At 41.0% G+C, this 18,786-nt stretch overlaps 1 protein-coding gene across 1 annotated transcript; it reads right to left on the reverse strand.

Annotated features, from left to right (window-relative positions):
• Window positions 1-2,128: 2,128 nt before the first annotated feature.
• On the reverse strand, window positions 2,129-18,221 carry GATM (glycine amidinotransferase). The gene is made up of 9 exons (XM_040226440.1): window positions 17,945-18,221; window positions 16,293-16,511; window positions 10,413-10,608; window positions 9,250-9,440; window positions 7,925-8,062; window positions 7,620-7,784; window positions 6,346-6,409; window positions 5,777-5,893; window positions 2,129-3,151 (listed from the first exon to the last, which is right to left on the reverse strand). The coding sequence occupies exons 1-9, from the start codon at window positions 18,011-18,013 to the stop codon at window positions 3,039-3,041; spliced, it is 1,272 nt and encodes a 423-aa protein (XP_040082374.1). The 5' UTR covers window positions 18,014-18,221; the 3' UTR covers window positions 2,129-3,038.
• Window positions 18,222-18,786: the final 565 nt, after the last annotated feature.

Genomic DNA, 18,786 nt, shown 5'->3' on the forward strand with positions numbered 1-18,786 from the left:
GAGAATCCCATGGACAGAGGAGCCTGGCAGGCTACAGGCCATGGGGTCACAAAGAGTTGGACATAACTAAGCATGCATGTATACCTATGTAGTTACCAGTTAACACACTATAGTGGTCAGATCCATGAACTTTATTTTTAAAAGGCTATTTCTGAAAGGAATACCTTGCTTTTTAATAGGAACTAGACCTGCCCTGGCGACGTTAGGTATTTTTATTTAAACTTAGTTAGCTGTTTCCCTTAGCAAGTCACATAGGCTTGGTGTGCCCTAGGAAGAATGGTAACCCACAGTTGTTGGCATGTGACCTGAGAGCCAGGGATCTACGGCAGTGTGTTGTGGGGCTGTTGCCTGCTACAGAGACCAGAGAAGCCGGGGTTGCAGGAGTGGTGGATGGTGGAAAGAGGCCCGAGAGCAACTGTGTGGTGGAAACCAGGCTGCTTCTGTTTCCCTCCACAACTCTGGCAAGAGAGTACATGCACAAGCAGTGCACGAGGACTTTAAATAGACTTTATTAAATCATTCAATTGATCTTTGTTGAAATAATTGTCTTGTTTAATAACCACACAAAAGGCCATTGGAAGAGACGAGGTGAGGAAGAGAAGAGTCCAGGATGGCTTGGCCAACTGAGTCAGTTGTGATATTGTGTTGAGACTGCGATACCTTTGCGCCTCCAGATAATGTCTGCAGACAGTTGGAACAGTACCTGGGTCTCAGGACCAGGCCTAGATTAGAAGGTCCAGGCCTAGGGTCTCCCCTCCCTCATAGCCCCTGGGAGTTATTGATGGATACATGGAGGGGAAGACCTGTGCATGGGTGAGATAACCTAGCAGGACCCAGGAGAGAGGAACAGGCCCCAGGCAAGCACCCTGTGAACATCCACCCTTAACAGAGGAAGAAGACAATCCAGTAAGGTGCTCAAATGTCAAGAAGAAGAGATGGGAGAAATCAGCATCTCAGTAACCCCAGGGAGGAGAGACATTGAAAGGAATGGTCAGTAAGGCCTGAATAGTGTTGCCTGGAAATGACACTGAGGTCAGGGATCTCAGAAGTACATTGACGTAATTAGGTAGAAATCAGATAGCAAGAGATTGAGGAGAAAAAGGTGAAAAAGTGGAAAAAGTAATAGATCGTTCTTTCTGAAAGCTGAGCTCCAAACAGCATTGATAGTTGCCAGAGAAATAGTTTTTGTTTTGAACATTATTTTGAACATGACTATTTGCCAAGAAAACACACACACGCAAGCACATGCACAGAGCCTGGAGTTATAAGATGATAACTGATGTAGCAAGTTCCCGAAAGAGAGAATGGTTCTAATCTAAGGACAGTTGTATGGATTAGACCTGGTCAGAAGGTTCAAGGTTCACCTCTTTTTCTGCAGCAGTGAGAGAAGTGTCTCTATGTAGAGGGCTGAGAAGTAAAGCTGAATGATGAGAGGAAGACATGACTTTTCTCTTTAGAAGCTTAGCTAGTAAAGGCAAGGAGAAAAAAAGAGTTTCACTAGGGAATGCAAACACAGGTAAACCTATAGAGGCTTGCAGCAGAAAAGCCAATGGACTCTGTTTCCTCTGTGAAAGATGAAACAATGTGATCAGATAAGAGAATAAAATGAAAGTTTGAAATAGCCACTGAGGAGAATGTGGAGGAGTGTCTAATAGAATTGCTGAGTAGTATTTAGACCTGGGAATATATACCCTAAATGTGCACCAATCCATAAGCTTGTAAGGTTTCTAAAGCAAGATTCAGTCCAAGTGTAGAATGGGCAGGTATTTCTGTGGTGTGTGGAAAAAGACACCAGGAATCAAGGACATGATGGAAGCCCTTTCAAACTTCCCCCTGCCCCCACCTCCACAGATTTTTCATAGGTCAAAATATTGAGCATCTTGAGAATGGAGACTTTATCCTCTTCCAGGGCCTAGTCCCTTATATTCAGAAGACATTCAGATATTGTTGAATGATTGGATTAATCAATAAATGAAATCTGACTGCTAAACATTTCTGAATACAAGAGTTAGGTTTAAATTTTTATCTACTGAGGATGAATGTATTGATTAATCCAATGCATTAGAATTCTGTTTCAAGAGCTAATTCCCATAACTTAGTTATGCTTAAAATAATTAGACTGATAAAATCCATTCTGTAACACAAAAGTTTATTAGAATAAAAATACATGTACAGTATCCAACATTAAAATTATTTCACATGACATGTAGGTTTTACCTCCATTAGTTTTTTTTTAAATGCTTTTAAAGTCTGTGCTTTAAATAATGTGCACATCTGTAAACAAATCTTAGATTACCAAAGTATCCATTAGATACTGAACATGAAAATTTAGGAATTGTAACTTATCGTTATATCCTATTGCACTAAATATTTCTGTAAAATTTTGAACAGAGAAGAAAAAAAAGAGATGAGAATAAATCACTTGAAATGAGGTAAGTTGTATGAAAAGGTTTTTAGTAGCAAATATCACCAATGTTGAGATGAGAAGATTAAAAATATTCATGGAAAATTCACTTAAATGTTTGCATAGTCTAGGTTATTTTTTTAAATGAAAAATTAAAAATGAACAGAATTCCTTATTAGAAAAAGAGACAATTATCTGGTTCTACTTAAGATCTGTATACATTCTGAGTCTTTTATTTAGAAAAAAGAAGTGATACAAACATTCACAAGTTTAGCAAAAAGGAAAAAAAAAAAGTGAAGATTAGGACCAACATTTCAAGCTGCCTTACGGAAAGAAAATTAAAAACGGAGGTAGACGGTTAAATGTATTAGTGGCCACGTTACTCAAATGACTAATTTTTGTTTTGGTAGACAATTTTTATGCTTGAAGCCAAACAGTAAAAAATTTAGGAGTAGAGAGTAAGACCTAACACAAGTTGAAAAGTAATAAAAAGAACCCAGGCTTAAGACCCCTGTTAAAAATATGATTGTTTAAAGCACTACAGTTGATGCACTTTTTAAAGCAGGAGAATGAACCTTGTCCCTAAGCTTCCTAGGTTTATCTGAGGCAAAGCCCCAAGCCCCAGCAGGCCTGGTCAGTCAAAGTACGACTGTAGGGTGCCCCGGCGACGGACATCGCAGGTCCAGCAGTGGAAGCCTCCTCCCAGGGAATTGGCATTACGAATGTTAACCTTAATCGTACTGATACCTGCATGAAAAGAGAGAGACGTGACCAGTTAGATGGACTCGTGTGAAGATTCTCATAGAAGTGAGCCTAAAAATGGATAGGAATCCTGCTGTTCTAACCCTTAAATCTACCCCAACCTAGGATAGTCTTTCGATTTTTATTTTCACCAATTATATTTCATCTAATCTATTCCACTGCTAATATAAAACCTTCACCAGAAAGTCAACAGAGACTCTGAAGTCTATTTTGTTCTATTGACTATTCACAAGTCAACAGGTTTCATAAGCAGACATATCAGACAAATGATCAGAAACAATCCAAGTAGTAAAATGTTAAGTCCTTTTAGAATTATGCTTTAACTACTGGGTCAGACTGTTTCTATTTTTACCATGTCAATTTAAGAAAAAAGGAAAATTTAGTCACCTTGAAAAGTTGACTTTACCTACTCACATATAAGCAGAATTTATCTGACACAATTAGCTCAACCAGGCCACCTCAAGGAAATAGTGGAACAGAGCTCATCTCTGTGGTATTGCCATACAGGTGCCAAAGCATTTCAGCCAATTAGTTTAATCCGGCACCATCTGTATTAACATGGTGATGATGTACATGGTACAAGCAACCAATGGCATTTAGGAAGAATCTCTTGTGTTTGGCATAATTGGATTTTAAAAAGAAAATCTATTCTCCTCTCTCTCCAGGAACCCATTATTTTGAGAGGGAAGCTAAGCTACAGAGTTGCTAAAAAGGGTCCATTGGTATAGTTAGAAAGGCAGCATGAGTCATCTGGAAAGCCCTTCCTGAGAAAGTGAGACTGAGCAGGACTTTGAAGAATAAAAATAGGGTTTTGCCATGGGTTAAGGAGTGGGCTTTTAACCACAAGCATATGTTTCTTGATAGAAAGACATACCTATCTTAGATGGCTACAGTTGTATTAGCCCTAAATTGGAGAGAATTCAATTTGCTTTAACAAGTTCCCTATGTTCAAAAAGATTTTATTAAAAATAAAACTATATGGCTTCCCTGATGGCTCAGTGGTAACGAATCTGCCTGCCAATGCAGGAGATACGGGTTTGATCCCTAGTCGGGGAAGATCCCACTTGCTGTGAAGCAGCTAAGCCTGTGGGCCCCAACCATTGAGCCTGTGGGCCCCAACCACTGAACCTGTGCTCCAGAGCCCAGGAGCCGCGACTGCTGAAGCCCGTGTGCCCTGGAGCCTGTGCTCTACAGCCAGACAGGCCACCACAATGAGAGGTCGCACTCTGCGACTGGGGAACAGCCCCTGCTCACCGCAACTAGGAAGAGCCCAAGTAGCAACAAAGACCCAGCATGGCAAATAAATAATACAGTTTCTTAAAGTTATAAATCAAATATTTGGTACTTTATAGTATTTTAAGTTGAGAAACTATAAAATCTTAATGGATAAGGAAACTTAACCCAAGCAATTAAAAGCCAGAGGGGAAAAGTGGCATAGCATTAGGGGTGAAATAATTAAGTTGGGTTCAATCTAAAACGAATAGGCTAATCCTTTTGACTGATACTTCTTTAAAGAGAGATGTTTCAAAGAGGCAAACAATCTCTTTTGAGTAGCACACCTGAAATATAACACATAAAACATAACTTGATTTCAACAAGTGTACTGCCTGGCTTTATTTAGCAAATATGTGTTAATGTCAAATATGTGATATGTCATATAGAATGATACAGAGTGATAAACACACATACTTCTGCACCCTAGTAACAGCCATATGAAATTTTTTTCAACACTTTCAGTCTAGAATAACTGGTCTAAATTTTGAATACCAGGAAAACCAAACTCCCACCCAAGTAATAACTAGTCCTGCTTTTTTAGTTCAAAGCTGAAATGATTTACTGACACTCTTTATTTCATTTGTTTGTTCACATTGCTTATCTAAGTTACTTCTGTATTTGTATCCTTATATGTCCTTTAAAATATGTAATGACAATTAAATTACTTTTAAAGGATCCCGACAATTTCTTTTTTAAAATAATTTTTTTGGCTGTCCTGGGTCTTCGCAGATGTGAGGGCTTCTCTCTAGTTGTGGTGAATGGGGGTTACTCTAGTTGTGACGCTTGGGCTTCTCACTGGGGGGTTTTCTCCTATTGCAGAGCATGGGCCCGAGAGTGTGCTGGCTTCACTAGTTGCAGCTCCCGGGCTCTGGAGCACAGGCTCAGTAGTTGTACTGCACAGGCTTAGCTGCTCCACAGCAAGTGGGATCTTTCTGGATCAGGGATTGAACCCGTGTCGCCTGCACTGGCAGGTGGATTCTTTACCACTGAGCCACCAGGGAAGTCCAACAATTTCTTACTTGGGAAAGAGACAAACCATCTATGTGCTCATCTGCAAAGGGGTAATTCTCACCCTTGGGCACCAGGAGGTTAGATAAGTCATAGAAGATTGATACATTATTGTCAAGGGGTATCTAAGGAGCGCAGGTTGCATTTCCAACCTTTTGAGGTTGTGACTATTGGAAACAAATATACTGTCCATCTATGAAATAATAATGTGGTTCTTCTAAAAAGAATAGAAATTTAATTCGCTAAATCACACATCAGACCTATCATGTCACTTCTTATCATTTAATATTTTCAAATATGGCAACGTGTTTCATTTATTGTACATACCCAGCTTTTCAAACATCTTCTGAATTGGGACCTCGTTGGCATCCACCATAACACGCTTTTCATCTAGCATTAAGACATTCATGGAAAGCCATTTGGAGGACATCCAGAGTGGGTGATCTAAAAATAGCGACAACTGTTAAATCATGTCTGCTGCCATTCTTGGTTAAAGCAAAGAAGGTTCGAAAGTGAAGAATATTCAAGTGACAGCTCAATTCTTCCAGTATTTCAGTTTCCCTGTGAAGTTTTATTTTAATTCTAAGGCGATCTGTAAAAGTTATGAATCAACACACATTTGGATTTCACCTTGTTGTCTTTAAAAACTCATTTCTTGCTTTCCGTGATGTTGCTTTATACTGATTTTTTCCTGTATTTTCAATTTCATTTTCTATGGAAGGAGGTTGTGAACACAAGTCTAGCCTTGTTCTAGTACCTGTAGCCCCAAGCGCCAATTTATTCTTTACTGGGAAAACATTCTAAATTGCTAATATGTGGGCTGCTGTCTATAGGTGGAAGATGCTTGGCCACTGAAGTAATCATTGTAGGCTATGAGTATACAAAAGTAAACATACCATCTGGGATGACTGGTTTTGGAGGAGTAACTATGGTCCATCCTGCTTTCTTGAAAAGATCAATCTGCAAGACCAAAAAAACCCCCCAAACCCAAAGAGACTTAAATCTTTAATAGATACTCTTCTTATTCTTGACCTCCGGTAGTCCTTATGATTAACAGTTCTTTTTGAGACTCTGTCTTCTCAAATGCCAAAATTAAAAAATTAAAATTTCAAAACATTTGGATGATTTTGTCTGAATCTTAGTTAAAATGTACACAAAATCCTCAGATTGCCAGATTACAGTTAAAAAAGTAAGAGAAAAGTTAAAAGCTTTAAAAAATATTCTTGTGCTTTTCACAGGTTTCAGATATTTGAAAAAACCAAAGACACTTTCTTTGAGAAATTCTCATTAAAGAAAATGAAAATATTTCCTATTTATAAGAACACAGAATATGACTATGTCAAACCCATAGTCCATCCACTTCACAGTCTGTCACCTTGCAACTGTGATCATGGTATAAAAACAGATGTTAGGAGTGTACTCCCAAAGAACCGTAACTGTCCTTAGTGACCTATTACAACCCAACCATCCCTATGATCACGTACCCACTTAGTATGTCAATATATTATGTCTTAAAATATTTAATATGTATAATTTATATAAAATGAAATGAATAGGTAATTGTTGTCATTGGGTCTAAACATATGGAATGGAAATGAACAATGATATGGTAAAATAGTTAATCTCACAATGGTGTACTGCAACCCAGAAATAACACAAAATCACTCACCGCCCAACTGGAAGTAGAGGGTAGTGGGCAGAGGTAGGAGGCTGCAGGAGCAGCAGCTCCATTCCTCCCTGCAGGGTGGAGGTAGGGGGCTGAAAGGGTCCCCACTGGAGAGGGAAGAAGACACCCACTACCCAGTGGTGTGACCCCAGACATGCAGAGCTCATCTTGTTTGCAATTCAGCTGCTGAGGAACCTCACCTGCAAGTTATGAGTTAATACTACTCTGTTCAAAAAAACACACACAAATGCACAAAATTGAGGCTCTGACAGCAGCAAGCAGCCAAAGTTAAAGTCTAATTATCACAATTACAAATGTATATTTCTATGTTGGACATCCTGCAGTAAATGTAACAAGCAATCCAGTGTTTGATCATAATAGTATTGAGTATTGCTGACTGTCATTTAGAACCATTAGGAATCATGGAAGTGCTTAAAATAAAAGTGGAAATTCCTTCAGTTGCCAGACTCTATTTGTTTTCCAGAGTCCTAAGAACTCCCCTACCTGGTGACATGGTCGGTCAGGGTTGGAAAGCACAAGACCAGGCCCAATGATATTGAAGGTGGCGTCAATGTGCATGGGATTGGGGTCTTTAAAGGAAACAATGTGCACTCTGTAGTCTGGAGCGAGATGCTTACGCATCCATTCAATGCCCATGTAGTTTGTAACCTGAAAATAGAGAGAGAGACATCAGCCTGTAAACACTTGGTTCTGTGTTTAGATAAGTAAAAACGGGGTGAAAATATTTTAATTTGGAAATTTAAAATATAATAGTAAAGTGCGAAATTTCCAAGGCAGCCTTTGTCAACCTGGCTTCTTTGTACGAAGATATCTCTTCCAGCTCGAATGAAATCAGCAGCATCAAAGCATGGCTCAAACTCAGTTGTCACAAACTTTCCCTGAGCAGCCAATTTGTGTCTGTCTTCTACAGAATGGATGGGGTAATCCTAATTGGAACAAGAATGGACACACACAGTGCATTGGTTCATGAGGAAAAGGGCCTTTATCACTAAGAAATTAGTTCAATGTCATCATATTACTACCCTGTTCTAGACTAAAACATGCCTGGGAAGATGTAGGCCTATGCTAAGCAAACCAAAATAAACAAAACCAACAAGAAAGAAATTTAAAAACTAGTTGAGAAAAGTTTCTGATATTCAATACCTGGAAGCAAGTGATACAGAGGAATACAGATGAAAATATTCCATAACCCATACGTTGACTTATGAAGCTATCCATAGTATTGAAAATCAACAGGATGAAGCCATTCTGTTCTTTTAGAAAAGGAATTTGGCCCTGAGCCTAACTCCTACCGTAAAATGAATTGCCATGCATCCCCGGCTAAATCTGATCGGGTGTATATATTGGGTAACACATTCATTACTTCCTTCTGTCTTTGTTTTTTTTTTTTTGGCTACTCCATGCAGCATGTGGGATCTTAGTTCTCTGACTAGGGAATGAACCTGCACCTCCTGAATTGGAAGCATGGAGTCTTAACCACTGGACCATCAGGCAAGTCCCACTTGTCTTTAAACTCATAGAGGGTTTAAAGAAATTTTGACTTTTTGATTCTTTGCATAAGTGATTAAATAGTAAGAGAGACATAAGCCTGTAAAAACTTGGTTCTGTGTTTAGATAAGTAAAAACGGGGTGAAAATATTTTAATTTGGAAATTTAAAATATAATAGTAAAGTGAGAAATCTAATAAGGGACACATACACTTCCTTTTACTGTAAGTATGGCCTACAGACCAAATTCTTTTTCTAGAAGAGGCTGAAGTTCAGCCTAGTGACTCTTCTGTCTCCACCAATGAATAGGTACGTGCCTTTAGGCAAATATTCTTCCCTGTAACGGAATGAACCTATTCCCTCATAGGGTTGTGAAAAATAAACAGGACTGAAGAGGTAAATAAAGTGCTTAGCTCAAGATCTGGCACATGGTAAACAACAGTAAGTGTTAGCTATTATCACAATATAATTTACTCTTATTTTCATCATAGGACAATCATTTATTGAAAAGTAGGTGATCTCAGTTTCTGAAATACATAATAAATACAAGGTAACAGAGAATCTCTCAGTCTCTGTGGATTATTTAGAAAAGTTACTAATAAGCTTTCCTACAACTGAGGACTTACTTGGTCATAAAGCTCATCAGCCATTGTGGGCTTAGGAGCAGTTGTCCACTTGGCCCCACGGCGGAAGTAGTCTTTGATAATTGCTCTGTATGCACGGTACTCAAAGAAGCGAGAGCGCCAGGCCATGGGGGCCTCGATAATCTCATTTCCCACCACTATCAGGATGTCTCGAGGCATCGCACCATATAAACCTGTTAAGCCAGAAAATTCCAGAGCAACCTCAGTGATGCTGATTTCCAAGACAGAAGAGTCTATATAATATGATCCCTTTCTTTGGTAAAAAATAAATAAATAAAAATTACCGAAAACTTGTATGTGTATAATATACATAATTACATGCAGATGAAAAAATATTAAATGATACATGCTAGATAATGTTAACATGAATTCTGTATGGAGATAATGAAGCCAAAAAAAGAAGAAAGGAAGAAAAAAAGGAAAAAAAAAAAGGGCACCTCTTGTTTGAAGAGCTATCGAACCACCAAGTTTTCACCTTTGTAACTCCTAACAGTGTTTTTCAGGGGATATCAGTACTACAAGATGAAAACTGGCCCAAGGATCACTTTCACAACTGTAAATTAGAACACTGAACTCAGGGACAAGAACAATCTTGCAAGAATGTCAGTTAAAAATAAGATGGGAATGTCTCTGTCCCCGCCACTTTAAACAAAATTTTCCATTTTATTTTTAAACTCATTCACGTTTTTCATGTTCTTTGCTCACGATTTTTTTTCTTGCATTCAAGGCACTTCTAGGATTGGTCTCCTGCTGCTGATGTACATCCAGTGGTAAGCAGTAAACTAGGGGTGTGCAGGGATCCCTAATTTGTAGTGAATGTATTCCCACCATGTTCTGTTCCCCTTTTAATTTCTGTTCTTGAGGAAAATTAAATGGAATCCACTGTTCTTATGAAAGGAAATGCGCAGGAGGTTTAGAAAAAACTTCTGCTTCTTTTAAGGAGACTCTAGATTTACAATGGAGTTGAGAATGTATACATCTCAATCTTACCAAAAAGAATTAAACTGTCCCTAAATAATCTTTAAAGTTTCAAAAGATTATTAAAACAAAGGAATCTCTGAGAAACCATCAGAGCTTTCCCCTTACACATTGAGAAAAATGAAAAACTCTAAACACTAGCAGTTTAAATATTCAACATGACTTACCCGTAGACTCAAAATCAGGAGTTTTATACTTCAGTGACCAGTCAATGGGGTCAGGCCTCCTCACTGTCACTCCTTCCATTTTTAAAATATTGCACATTTCTTCAATTTCAGCAACAGCCTTTTTCAAATGATCTTTGGGAAAATAACTGCCCCCATACTTTTGGTAAAAAGGCCAGTACTTATCATATGTGTTGGCCTAGAACCAGAAGAAAGTAAATGAAACTTAACAGGAAAAAAAATACAACTCAAAATAGGTTCATAGGTTGTCAACAATAATTTGTATAACTTAAAAGAACTAAGACTGAGACTACATCCGGTCTAGTGTTCATCCCCAGAAACAAGCACACTTGATTGACTCTCTGGGGAGATAATCAATATTTGTTGAATGAAGATCTCTAAATTCTCTTGATGTTTTGAGAGCTCTTCTTCCTTCTGCCTGAGATCTCATACCTTACCACGTACAACATGACTGCCCTCACAGGGGCTTGGAATGCTCTTGGGCCAGTGTTCACGTGCTACATAAACAAAATAGGACATGGTGCTCCCAATGGACAGTTGCCATGAAGTCAAGTAAGAGAACAAACAGAACAGATAAAGAGAATAGAAGACAAAACCGTGGGCTGTCCAGGCACCCCGGAATTTTGTCTAAAAAACAGCACTTCAGGACACTTTGTAGAAAAATAGGACACTGCTCCCTTAAAGGTTAAGGACATGCTCTCAAATATGCTTTGTTTCTCTTAAAAATCCATTCATGATTATTTTCTCATTCAACAGAATCACCACTTGGCAAAACTGTGCAGTGATACAAGTCTGCTTTTACTGTTTCCTGTCCTTCCCAGCCAACATGTCTCTCCCCACCACAGCTCTTCTCTCCCCAATCCATCCAAGCTCTCCTATTGCCTCAGGTCTTTCACCATAAAAAGAAGTGATCTGATAAGCAAATTCACAAATTTTTAAGTAGCTGAAAAAAAAAAAGCTTAACATTTAGGAAGTGTCCAAGGGCTATCTATGCATATTAAAAGACACCTGATTGGAAAGAAGTTGAATGTTTTAAAAATGCCCAATCAACTGCCAAAAATTACTGTTGAATTAGGGTAGGTAACAACTGTAAGATGTTGGTTTTCAAAAGTATAAAACTCTGAAGGCTTTTGCGTTTAGATTGTTTTGCCTGTGCCAACTTCTCAGTCAAATTAAAGAAATATGTTGGGGAATGTAGGGGATGCATATGGATATAATTTATTGAGACAGAAAAAGCAGAATTCCAATCAAAAGATCCAAATGCTAAGAAAAAGCCTTGGACTTGCATCAAAAGATTGGCAAATCAAGGTACATTTTGTATGTCTTAAGTTTTTTTAAAAAAAATGTAAGCTGGTGTTTTTAAAATGTTTCTTTGTATTACTGATTAACCAGACAACTATGAGTCCTAATCATGTCCTATAAGGTTTCCATCACCAATCAGACAATTTCAGACAGTGGTTAAGTGCCATAAAGAAGGGTAAATTGGGTAATGAAATAAGACTGTCTAGATGTCTAGCTCTTTAATGTCCAGATTTTATGTCTCTACTTCCACTTTCATCTCAGCCTGATAAATATCAAACATATGGAAGCAGACCTGCCTCTTGTCAGTTCAACATCTAGGTTCACATCAATTAGGCTGGAGCTGAGCCTACTGGAGATGGACTAAAAATCTGAAGAACAGGTCTTCAGCAAACAGGGAGAAGCCAGTGAAGGTGTAAAACAGGGGCTGGCAAACTAAAGTCCATGGGCCAAACCTGGACTGCTGCTTGTTTTTTTTTTTTTGTCGATAAAGTTTTATGGAACACAGACACACACACATTCATTTACACATTGTCTGTGGTGGGTTTGCACCGCAGTGGGAGTTGAGAGTGGTGTGACAGAGACCAATGGTGTACAAAGCCTGAAACAATTATCTAGCCCTGTACAGAAAAAGCTTGTCAAGCCCTGTCTAAAGGATTCAGTTGCTTTCATTTTGAAGATCTATACGCAAACAATAAGCTCAAATTCTGGCCCATAAACAATGTTATCAAAATTAAAAATGTGAGTACTTTTTAAGATCAATCCACTCTTAAAAAACAAAAACAAATTAAGAGCACTCTATGGTTTTCTACTCCTAGGAAGTCCTGCAGTGGCAAGCAGAGGAGAGGATAATAATGGCTCTTTATTTTCCTCTCAGACACATTCTGGTACTACTCATCCGTTCACTGCTTCCTCCTTCTCATGCCAGGCACATCTCTTACAGTCCACCAGCGGACAAGAAGCCTTTGAAAGTTTTACACTGGCTAACAGCAGAGGCGTAGCCGTGTTGTCTCACTGGACACATTCCAGAGTAGCCCATGTGACTACTTGTGCAGAGTGGAGCCCTGCTTGATAAATATAAAGTAAACTTTCCTGGGAGAAAAAAAGTTATTTGAACAAGTGTGAATTCTCTTCTGTAGCTCAAACTCTGGCTAAAGGTTGGACAAAGTCTAAATGGTCAGGACAGACTCCATTTTCCAAGAGATAGTTGGAAATTATTTACACTTCCTTTAAATGAGTTAGCAATCATTTACCAAGGGTCTGCAAGATTTAAAAAAAAAACCCACTATATTAAATGCTTAGCATGTGATTTTTTAATAATCTGTTGCAGAGATGTGGCTGTATTCCTAGAAACTGGATAGTCATTCGGAGCCTAAAATCCTTCAGAGGAATTTGCCAAATAAATTTTAAACACTGTCTTTGGAAGGTTAGGAAATCTCAATAGAAACTTATTATTTATCCAGCTGCAAACTTACATTACATTAACCTTGATTGACTTTATATTTTTAAAATTTAGTCCTTTCATCAAGGGCATTATTAAAAAAAAACAAAAGCAAAAAACATATTTGATTGAAAGTATTCCCTCTGTTTTGCAGAATAAAAAGCCACATAGCTTTCAAAACTTGTGCTTCCTGATGACTATGTTCCTCATTCCCATAACATTTCTCTAGCACTTATATCTTCCAGCATATCTTATGCTATAACTACCTATAGTTTACTACATTATATTTTACTGGTCCCAAACTGCGTTATATAGCTGTCATTTTCCTCCAACTAGAAGGTAAGATGTTGCCTTCTAGTCTTAATTTCTTCTCTCTCAATACATAGTTTCATATGTGCCATAAAGCAGAAATAACCAGAAAAATGAATGAAACCAGTACTGCTAATGCTACTATTATTTACAATCATTACATCCTCAATGGACTTGGCAAATTGCATCCATACAACTATAATGAGCTGTAGTTTTTTCCTTTAAAAATAATTCACATCTAAAACCCTTTACCTTCTTACTTAATCTCACTGGATGGATAGCAAACCATTTAATATCTTCATTTTAGTGAGGCCCAGAAATTTGTGGAATCAAGATCACAAGGTCAAACAGCTGATTAATTGAGATTAGCTAATAAGCTTTTATCAAATAACTAATTCAATCCTGGTCTCCTGACTCTAGCCTAGCACACCTTCCAAAAGCCCATGAAATTCCAAAATATAAGGTCATAAATCAAATAACAAAGAACTCAAAATAATGTCTTAGAAGTCCGATTCCATAAGATCACATGATATAAAAGTCAATCATTCTAAAGACAAACAGAAGGATAAACTACACCTGAATTTGAAATTTAATTTCACCCAGTCCACTTCAGTATTCTTGCCTGGAGAATTCCATGGACAGAGGAGCCTGGTGAGCTACAGTCCATGGGGTCACAGAAAGTGAAGTCGCTCAGTCGTGTCCGACTCTTTGCGACCCCATGGACTGTAACCTATCAGGCTCCTCTGTCCATGGGATTTTCCAGGCAAGAATTCTGGAGTGGATTGCCATTTCCTTCTCCAGGGGATCTTCCCGACCCAGGAATCGAACCCAGGTCTCCCACATTGCAGGCGGACGCTTTACCATCTGAACCACCAGAGAAGCCCCATGGGGTCACAGAGTTGGACACAATTGAGCGACCAACACAATTAAAATGGTTAGGTGATGAGAAATCTAAGAAAAGACTTAAAAGATCACGCCTTTTTAAAACATGTGGATGGTACATAAATTAATCTGTTCATCAAATTTCACATGTCAGAACCAAAGGTAGTTTCAGAACAATCAGAAGCCTTCTCTTCAAGGTCTAACTCAAGAATTATTTCCTTCCTTTAGGAAGACTTCCTAATTGTCCAGACTTGGTCACTGTTTTCCCCTTCCCTCTCCTGGCACTTGAATTCAACTGCCTCCTCAGTTAGTTAGCATAAAATACAGAGTAACAATCTCAGTTGCTAAACATAAACATCATAAATATCCTCTCTCCAGATGGAAAGGAAGTTATTTTGTGCTAATAACTCTGGAGCCCTGATACAAGATAGGCAACATATCTGATGATGATGATTTTTGTTAAATTCCTCAACCCATATTACAAATAATATGTTAACATTCAGGAGGAATTTAAGTGTACCAAAGATATATTCATAACCTATTATTAATGGAAGCCTAGACTGTGCCTACAGTGTGGATGGAACTGTTACCCCATATACAACTAGAACACCAGCCCACAGAGGCTCTGGTTATAAAAATATTACAGATAAAGAGCACTAAGAGTTTTTAAAAGGGAAGATATTACTTGTTGCCAGGGAAGTCTTGGAAGGCTTCGTGGGAGGTGCCATGGGAACTAGGAAGGAAGAGGAGGAGGTTTAAACTGCAGACAAAAGGAGTGCATGAAAGTATGTGGGAGAGTTCTATGTGGGAGCAAAGGCCTGAGGCTTGTTTGGGGAACAGTGAATAGTCTAGTTTGGTTGTTTAAATGGTTACCTTACAAAGTCAGCTGAAAACGGGGGGAAATTATTAAGAGGCGAGAGGCTGGCAAAATAGAGGACTGACAGAAGCAGATGAGTAACAACACTGAATTCTGGTTTTAAAAAATCACTCTGACAGAAGCTGGAGGTGGTTTAGATAGCACAGCAAGTAAGGGAGACCAGTTAGGAGTTAACTTCCCTGGTGGCTCAGATGGTAAAGAATCTCCTGCAATGCGGGAGACCCAGGTTCTGTCCGTCGGTTGGGAAGATTCCCTGGAGAAGGAAATGGCAACCCACTGCAGTATTCTTGCTGGAAAATCACATGGACAAAGAAGCCTGGTGGGCTACAATCCATGAGTCAGACATGACTGACTGACTAACACACACACGTACAGTTAGGAGTTAACTGCAACAGTTCAGTTCAGGCACCAGATGAGATCCTGACCTAAGGTAGTAGCAGAGAGATGGAGCTAAGGTTCATTTTGACAAAAGACTTGTTAGATCTTGGAGAATGGACGTGCAGGATGTGACTGAAGGAGAAACAAAAGATGATTCTTTGATGTTTAGCTTGAATAAATAGGAATGCTAAAACCTGAAAGAAAGGAATGAAGAAGGCCCCAGTTTTGCAGAGTGGCTAGTAGCTGAACTCACATGTGCCACATTTGAAGTCCGGTGGCAACATCCAATAAGGAATTTAGTGTGTTCATATGGACAGAATTCAGGAGAGAGATCTGGACCAGAGTGGAGGCGTGGAATGAAACTGTGAGAACAGCTAAAGTGAAATTCTGTTCAACCCCAACATTATAGACAGTAAAAGAAGGTGATGCGAGAAACAGTGAGAAAACTAATATCCACTCCCCCACCCTCAGCAAAGGTCTCACAGAACCTGAAGGGAGGGAGTAATCCCTGGAGTAAATGATGTCAAATACTGCAGAGATGCCAAGTAAGGTAACATCAGCCACTGGATTTGGGTGGTCCTGAGTAAGCTAGAGAGAATGCATTTCCAGAGGAGTGGGCGCAGAAGCCAGACAGCAGACAGTGAACCCACGCAGACACGGGAAACCCTTGCTTTACCTTCACCTCCACAGTGAACGGTGGAACACAGGCATTTTCTGCTCTGCCCACGATCACTTCCTCTAGGGGGTCCCATTCGTTGAAAGAGGAGACAGGGCAGTCCTTGGGCAGAGGATCAGTGGCCTTGTCATCAGCTGCACAGGAATTCCGGGAGGAAGCCGTAGCTGCCTGGGTGCTCTGGAAAGTTCGCTGCACCCATCCTGTTACAGTTCTTCCAAGCTTCCAAGAACAAAGAAGAGATTATTGTGTGGTCCTGTATAGTACTTGTGGGATGGAGAAGCAGAAGTGGGATGAAAAGCCAGGCTAACACAGTCAGGCATTTAAAATCTTTGCAGAGAATGTAAACTGAGATGTTAGCCTATAGGCGGGTCGTGGGGTTATAGGAGATTGTACTTTCTTATTTATACATGTACTTTTAAACCTATTTTTTTTGAGTTGGAATAACTCTTTAAAATTCCTCAGAATATTTTGTCCCTAAAGACCATACACCCCAATTTATATCTCAGAAGAGTTTTCTGCAGTCAAGCTTTAAGCACTTCTTCTGTGGGTGATGGGTCACCCTTCTTCCCAGAAAGCCATGCAAAGCAACCTCCCTGCCAAGTCCAGCTGGGGGAGGGAGCCTCCTTCCCCCTCCAATTCAAAGGTTACTAATATTAAAGTTTCCCCACCTCCTCAAATGAAAATATAGAAGCATTTGTAAAGGACTTTATCTTGTAGAATAATCAGTTTCAAGCCATAAATTTCTCCTCACTGACATACACTTCACATTCTTTGGCACTGCAATTATGAGAGAGTGACCAAGTACCACAGGCTGCATTTTGCACATGGTCCACAGTACCCTAGCCAAGATAAGGATTAACTAACACAGGTGCAAATTTACACGACTGGAAAGGAGATCTAAGAACTTCATAAAAGCCTTTTGAAAATGTAGAGCCTATAAATTCTAGAGGAGGGAGAGTCCCTTATACGCAGGACAAACCTCGCCCTCCCCCCACCCCCAAATATTTGTTAAAAGTCTTAGGAAGGAGACAGGAGGGGAGCCAGGTTGCAGACCAAAACAAGAGGGAGTGACAGCTGTTCTGAAGCCAGTTGCAGGGGGAAGCCAAACTGCCCGACTATTCCAGCTCCAGGAGCTAGGGAGGGTCTGCAGGCGTGTGCCTGCATACCAGGGAAGCAGAGGGCAGGACCAGCCAGAAATCTGGGTAAAGATCGAACTCGCTCCGACTCCTCTCGCGTCTCAGGACTCCATGTTACACTTGGAACGGGCCTGCTCGCTCCCCCTCTGTCCCCGAGCCCCACTCCGCCCCTTCTCCCGTCCGTCCGCTCGACACGCCTGCCCAGCTCTCTGCCCACCCAGGGCACCCTCACCCCCGAGCCCACCCTTTCAGAGGTGTCGCCTGTCACCCCAACCCATCCGGTTGGGGAGGGCGGCGCCCCCTGCTCAGACAGCAGCTGTGTCCACCGGGTGTGGCCCCAACGCACGCCCCCTTTCCCAGGGACACCGCCGAGCTCCCGACAGGCGGCGGAGGCTCTTGAAGCGGAGCTTCCGAGGGGGCCCAGAAAGGACACGGTCGGGCAAAGCTGGCGGGGCACAGCGAGGGAAGGAGAGGGGGAGAGCACGCGGCCGCCCGACGAGGCGGCGGCGCACGCACCCGAGACCCGATGTAGTGCAGCGCTTCGGCACCGCGGCTCCCGCCGCGCAGACACCGCACCCGCAGCATCGCCCCGCGCCCGCCTGGTCCTCACGCCGACCGTGTCCGGAGCTCGGCCGCCTCCGCCCGAGCCTTCTGAGAGCGCGCCCGCGGCGGAGTGTCCTGGCGCGCGGCCTTTTGTAGCCTCGCCCCGCCCCGGCCGCCCCCCGTGCGCCCCATTGGCTGCCGGGAGCAGGTGGCGGGGCCGCCAGAGTTAGGAACTGCGCCGACCGCGGGGCGCGGGGGCGAGTCGGCGAGGCCTTCGAACTGACCTTTGGTTAGCGTGCTGATCCGCCCACTGACCTGTGCGGTGGCCTGTCGGGGCCCCCCGAACGACGGAGAGGGGGACGCTACTTCTGAGGAGGCTATGTAATGAGATACATATATATATATATAAAATTTTAAATTCACATTTATGGATTTAAATATGCAAATAATGAGTACAGCTTCAAGTTTAAGTTCATCTCGGTGCACAGGCTGACCCAGTGCCCTCCATTTTGCAGTGAACGAAACCACCTCAAGATTTGGGAGCTTCTTAGAGCAACACCGGGATGGAGACTAGAGGGGACTAGGTCTGTAACTCCAGTCATCCTCTCCCGGAGTGCTGCGCTGTCCACCCACTAGCCGGCTGGGTGTTTGGAATACGTGCCTTTCCAATAGTCATTGGCCGTGTGCCCCTGGCTTGAGAAACTCAGGAAAACGGAGATGAATGTGGGCCAGAAACAAGGGAGGACCGCAGAGAGTTTTTTCCTTTTCCCTTCTATTTTATGTATTTAAATTTTTGTTTCAATTTGATAAGGGTA

Source organism: Oryx dammah, unplaced genomic scaffold (genome assembly GCF_014754425.2).
Source record: "Oryx dammah isolate SB20612 unplaced genomic scaffold, SCBI_Odam_1.1 HiC_scaffold_26, whole genome shotgun sequence".
Taxonomy (NCBI): Eukaryota; Metazoa; Chordata; class Mammalia; order Artiodactyla; family Bovidae; genus Oryx; species Oryx dammah.

What these genes read in the sequence shown, in the direction of transcription:
- GATM (XM_040226440.1), bottom strand. Translation starts at nt 18,013, where the DNA reads ATGCTGCGGGTGCGGTGTCTGCGCGGCGGGAGCCGCGGTGCCGAAGCG. An exon ending in TCCTGATTTTGAGTCTACGG is followed by an intron (nt 9,441 to 10,412) that starts GTAAGTCATGTT and finishes CTGGCTTAACAG; the next exon opens with GTTTATATGGTGCGATGCCT. An exon ending in CTGATGAGCTTTATGACCAA is followed by an intron (nt 8,063 to 9,249) that starts GTAAGTCCTCAG and finishes TGTTCCAATTAG; the next exon opens with GATTACCCCATCCATTCTGT.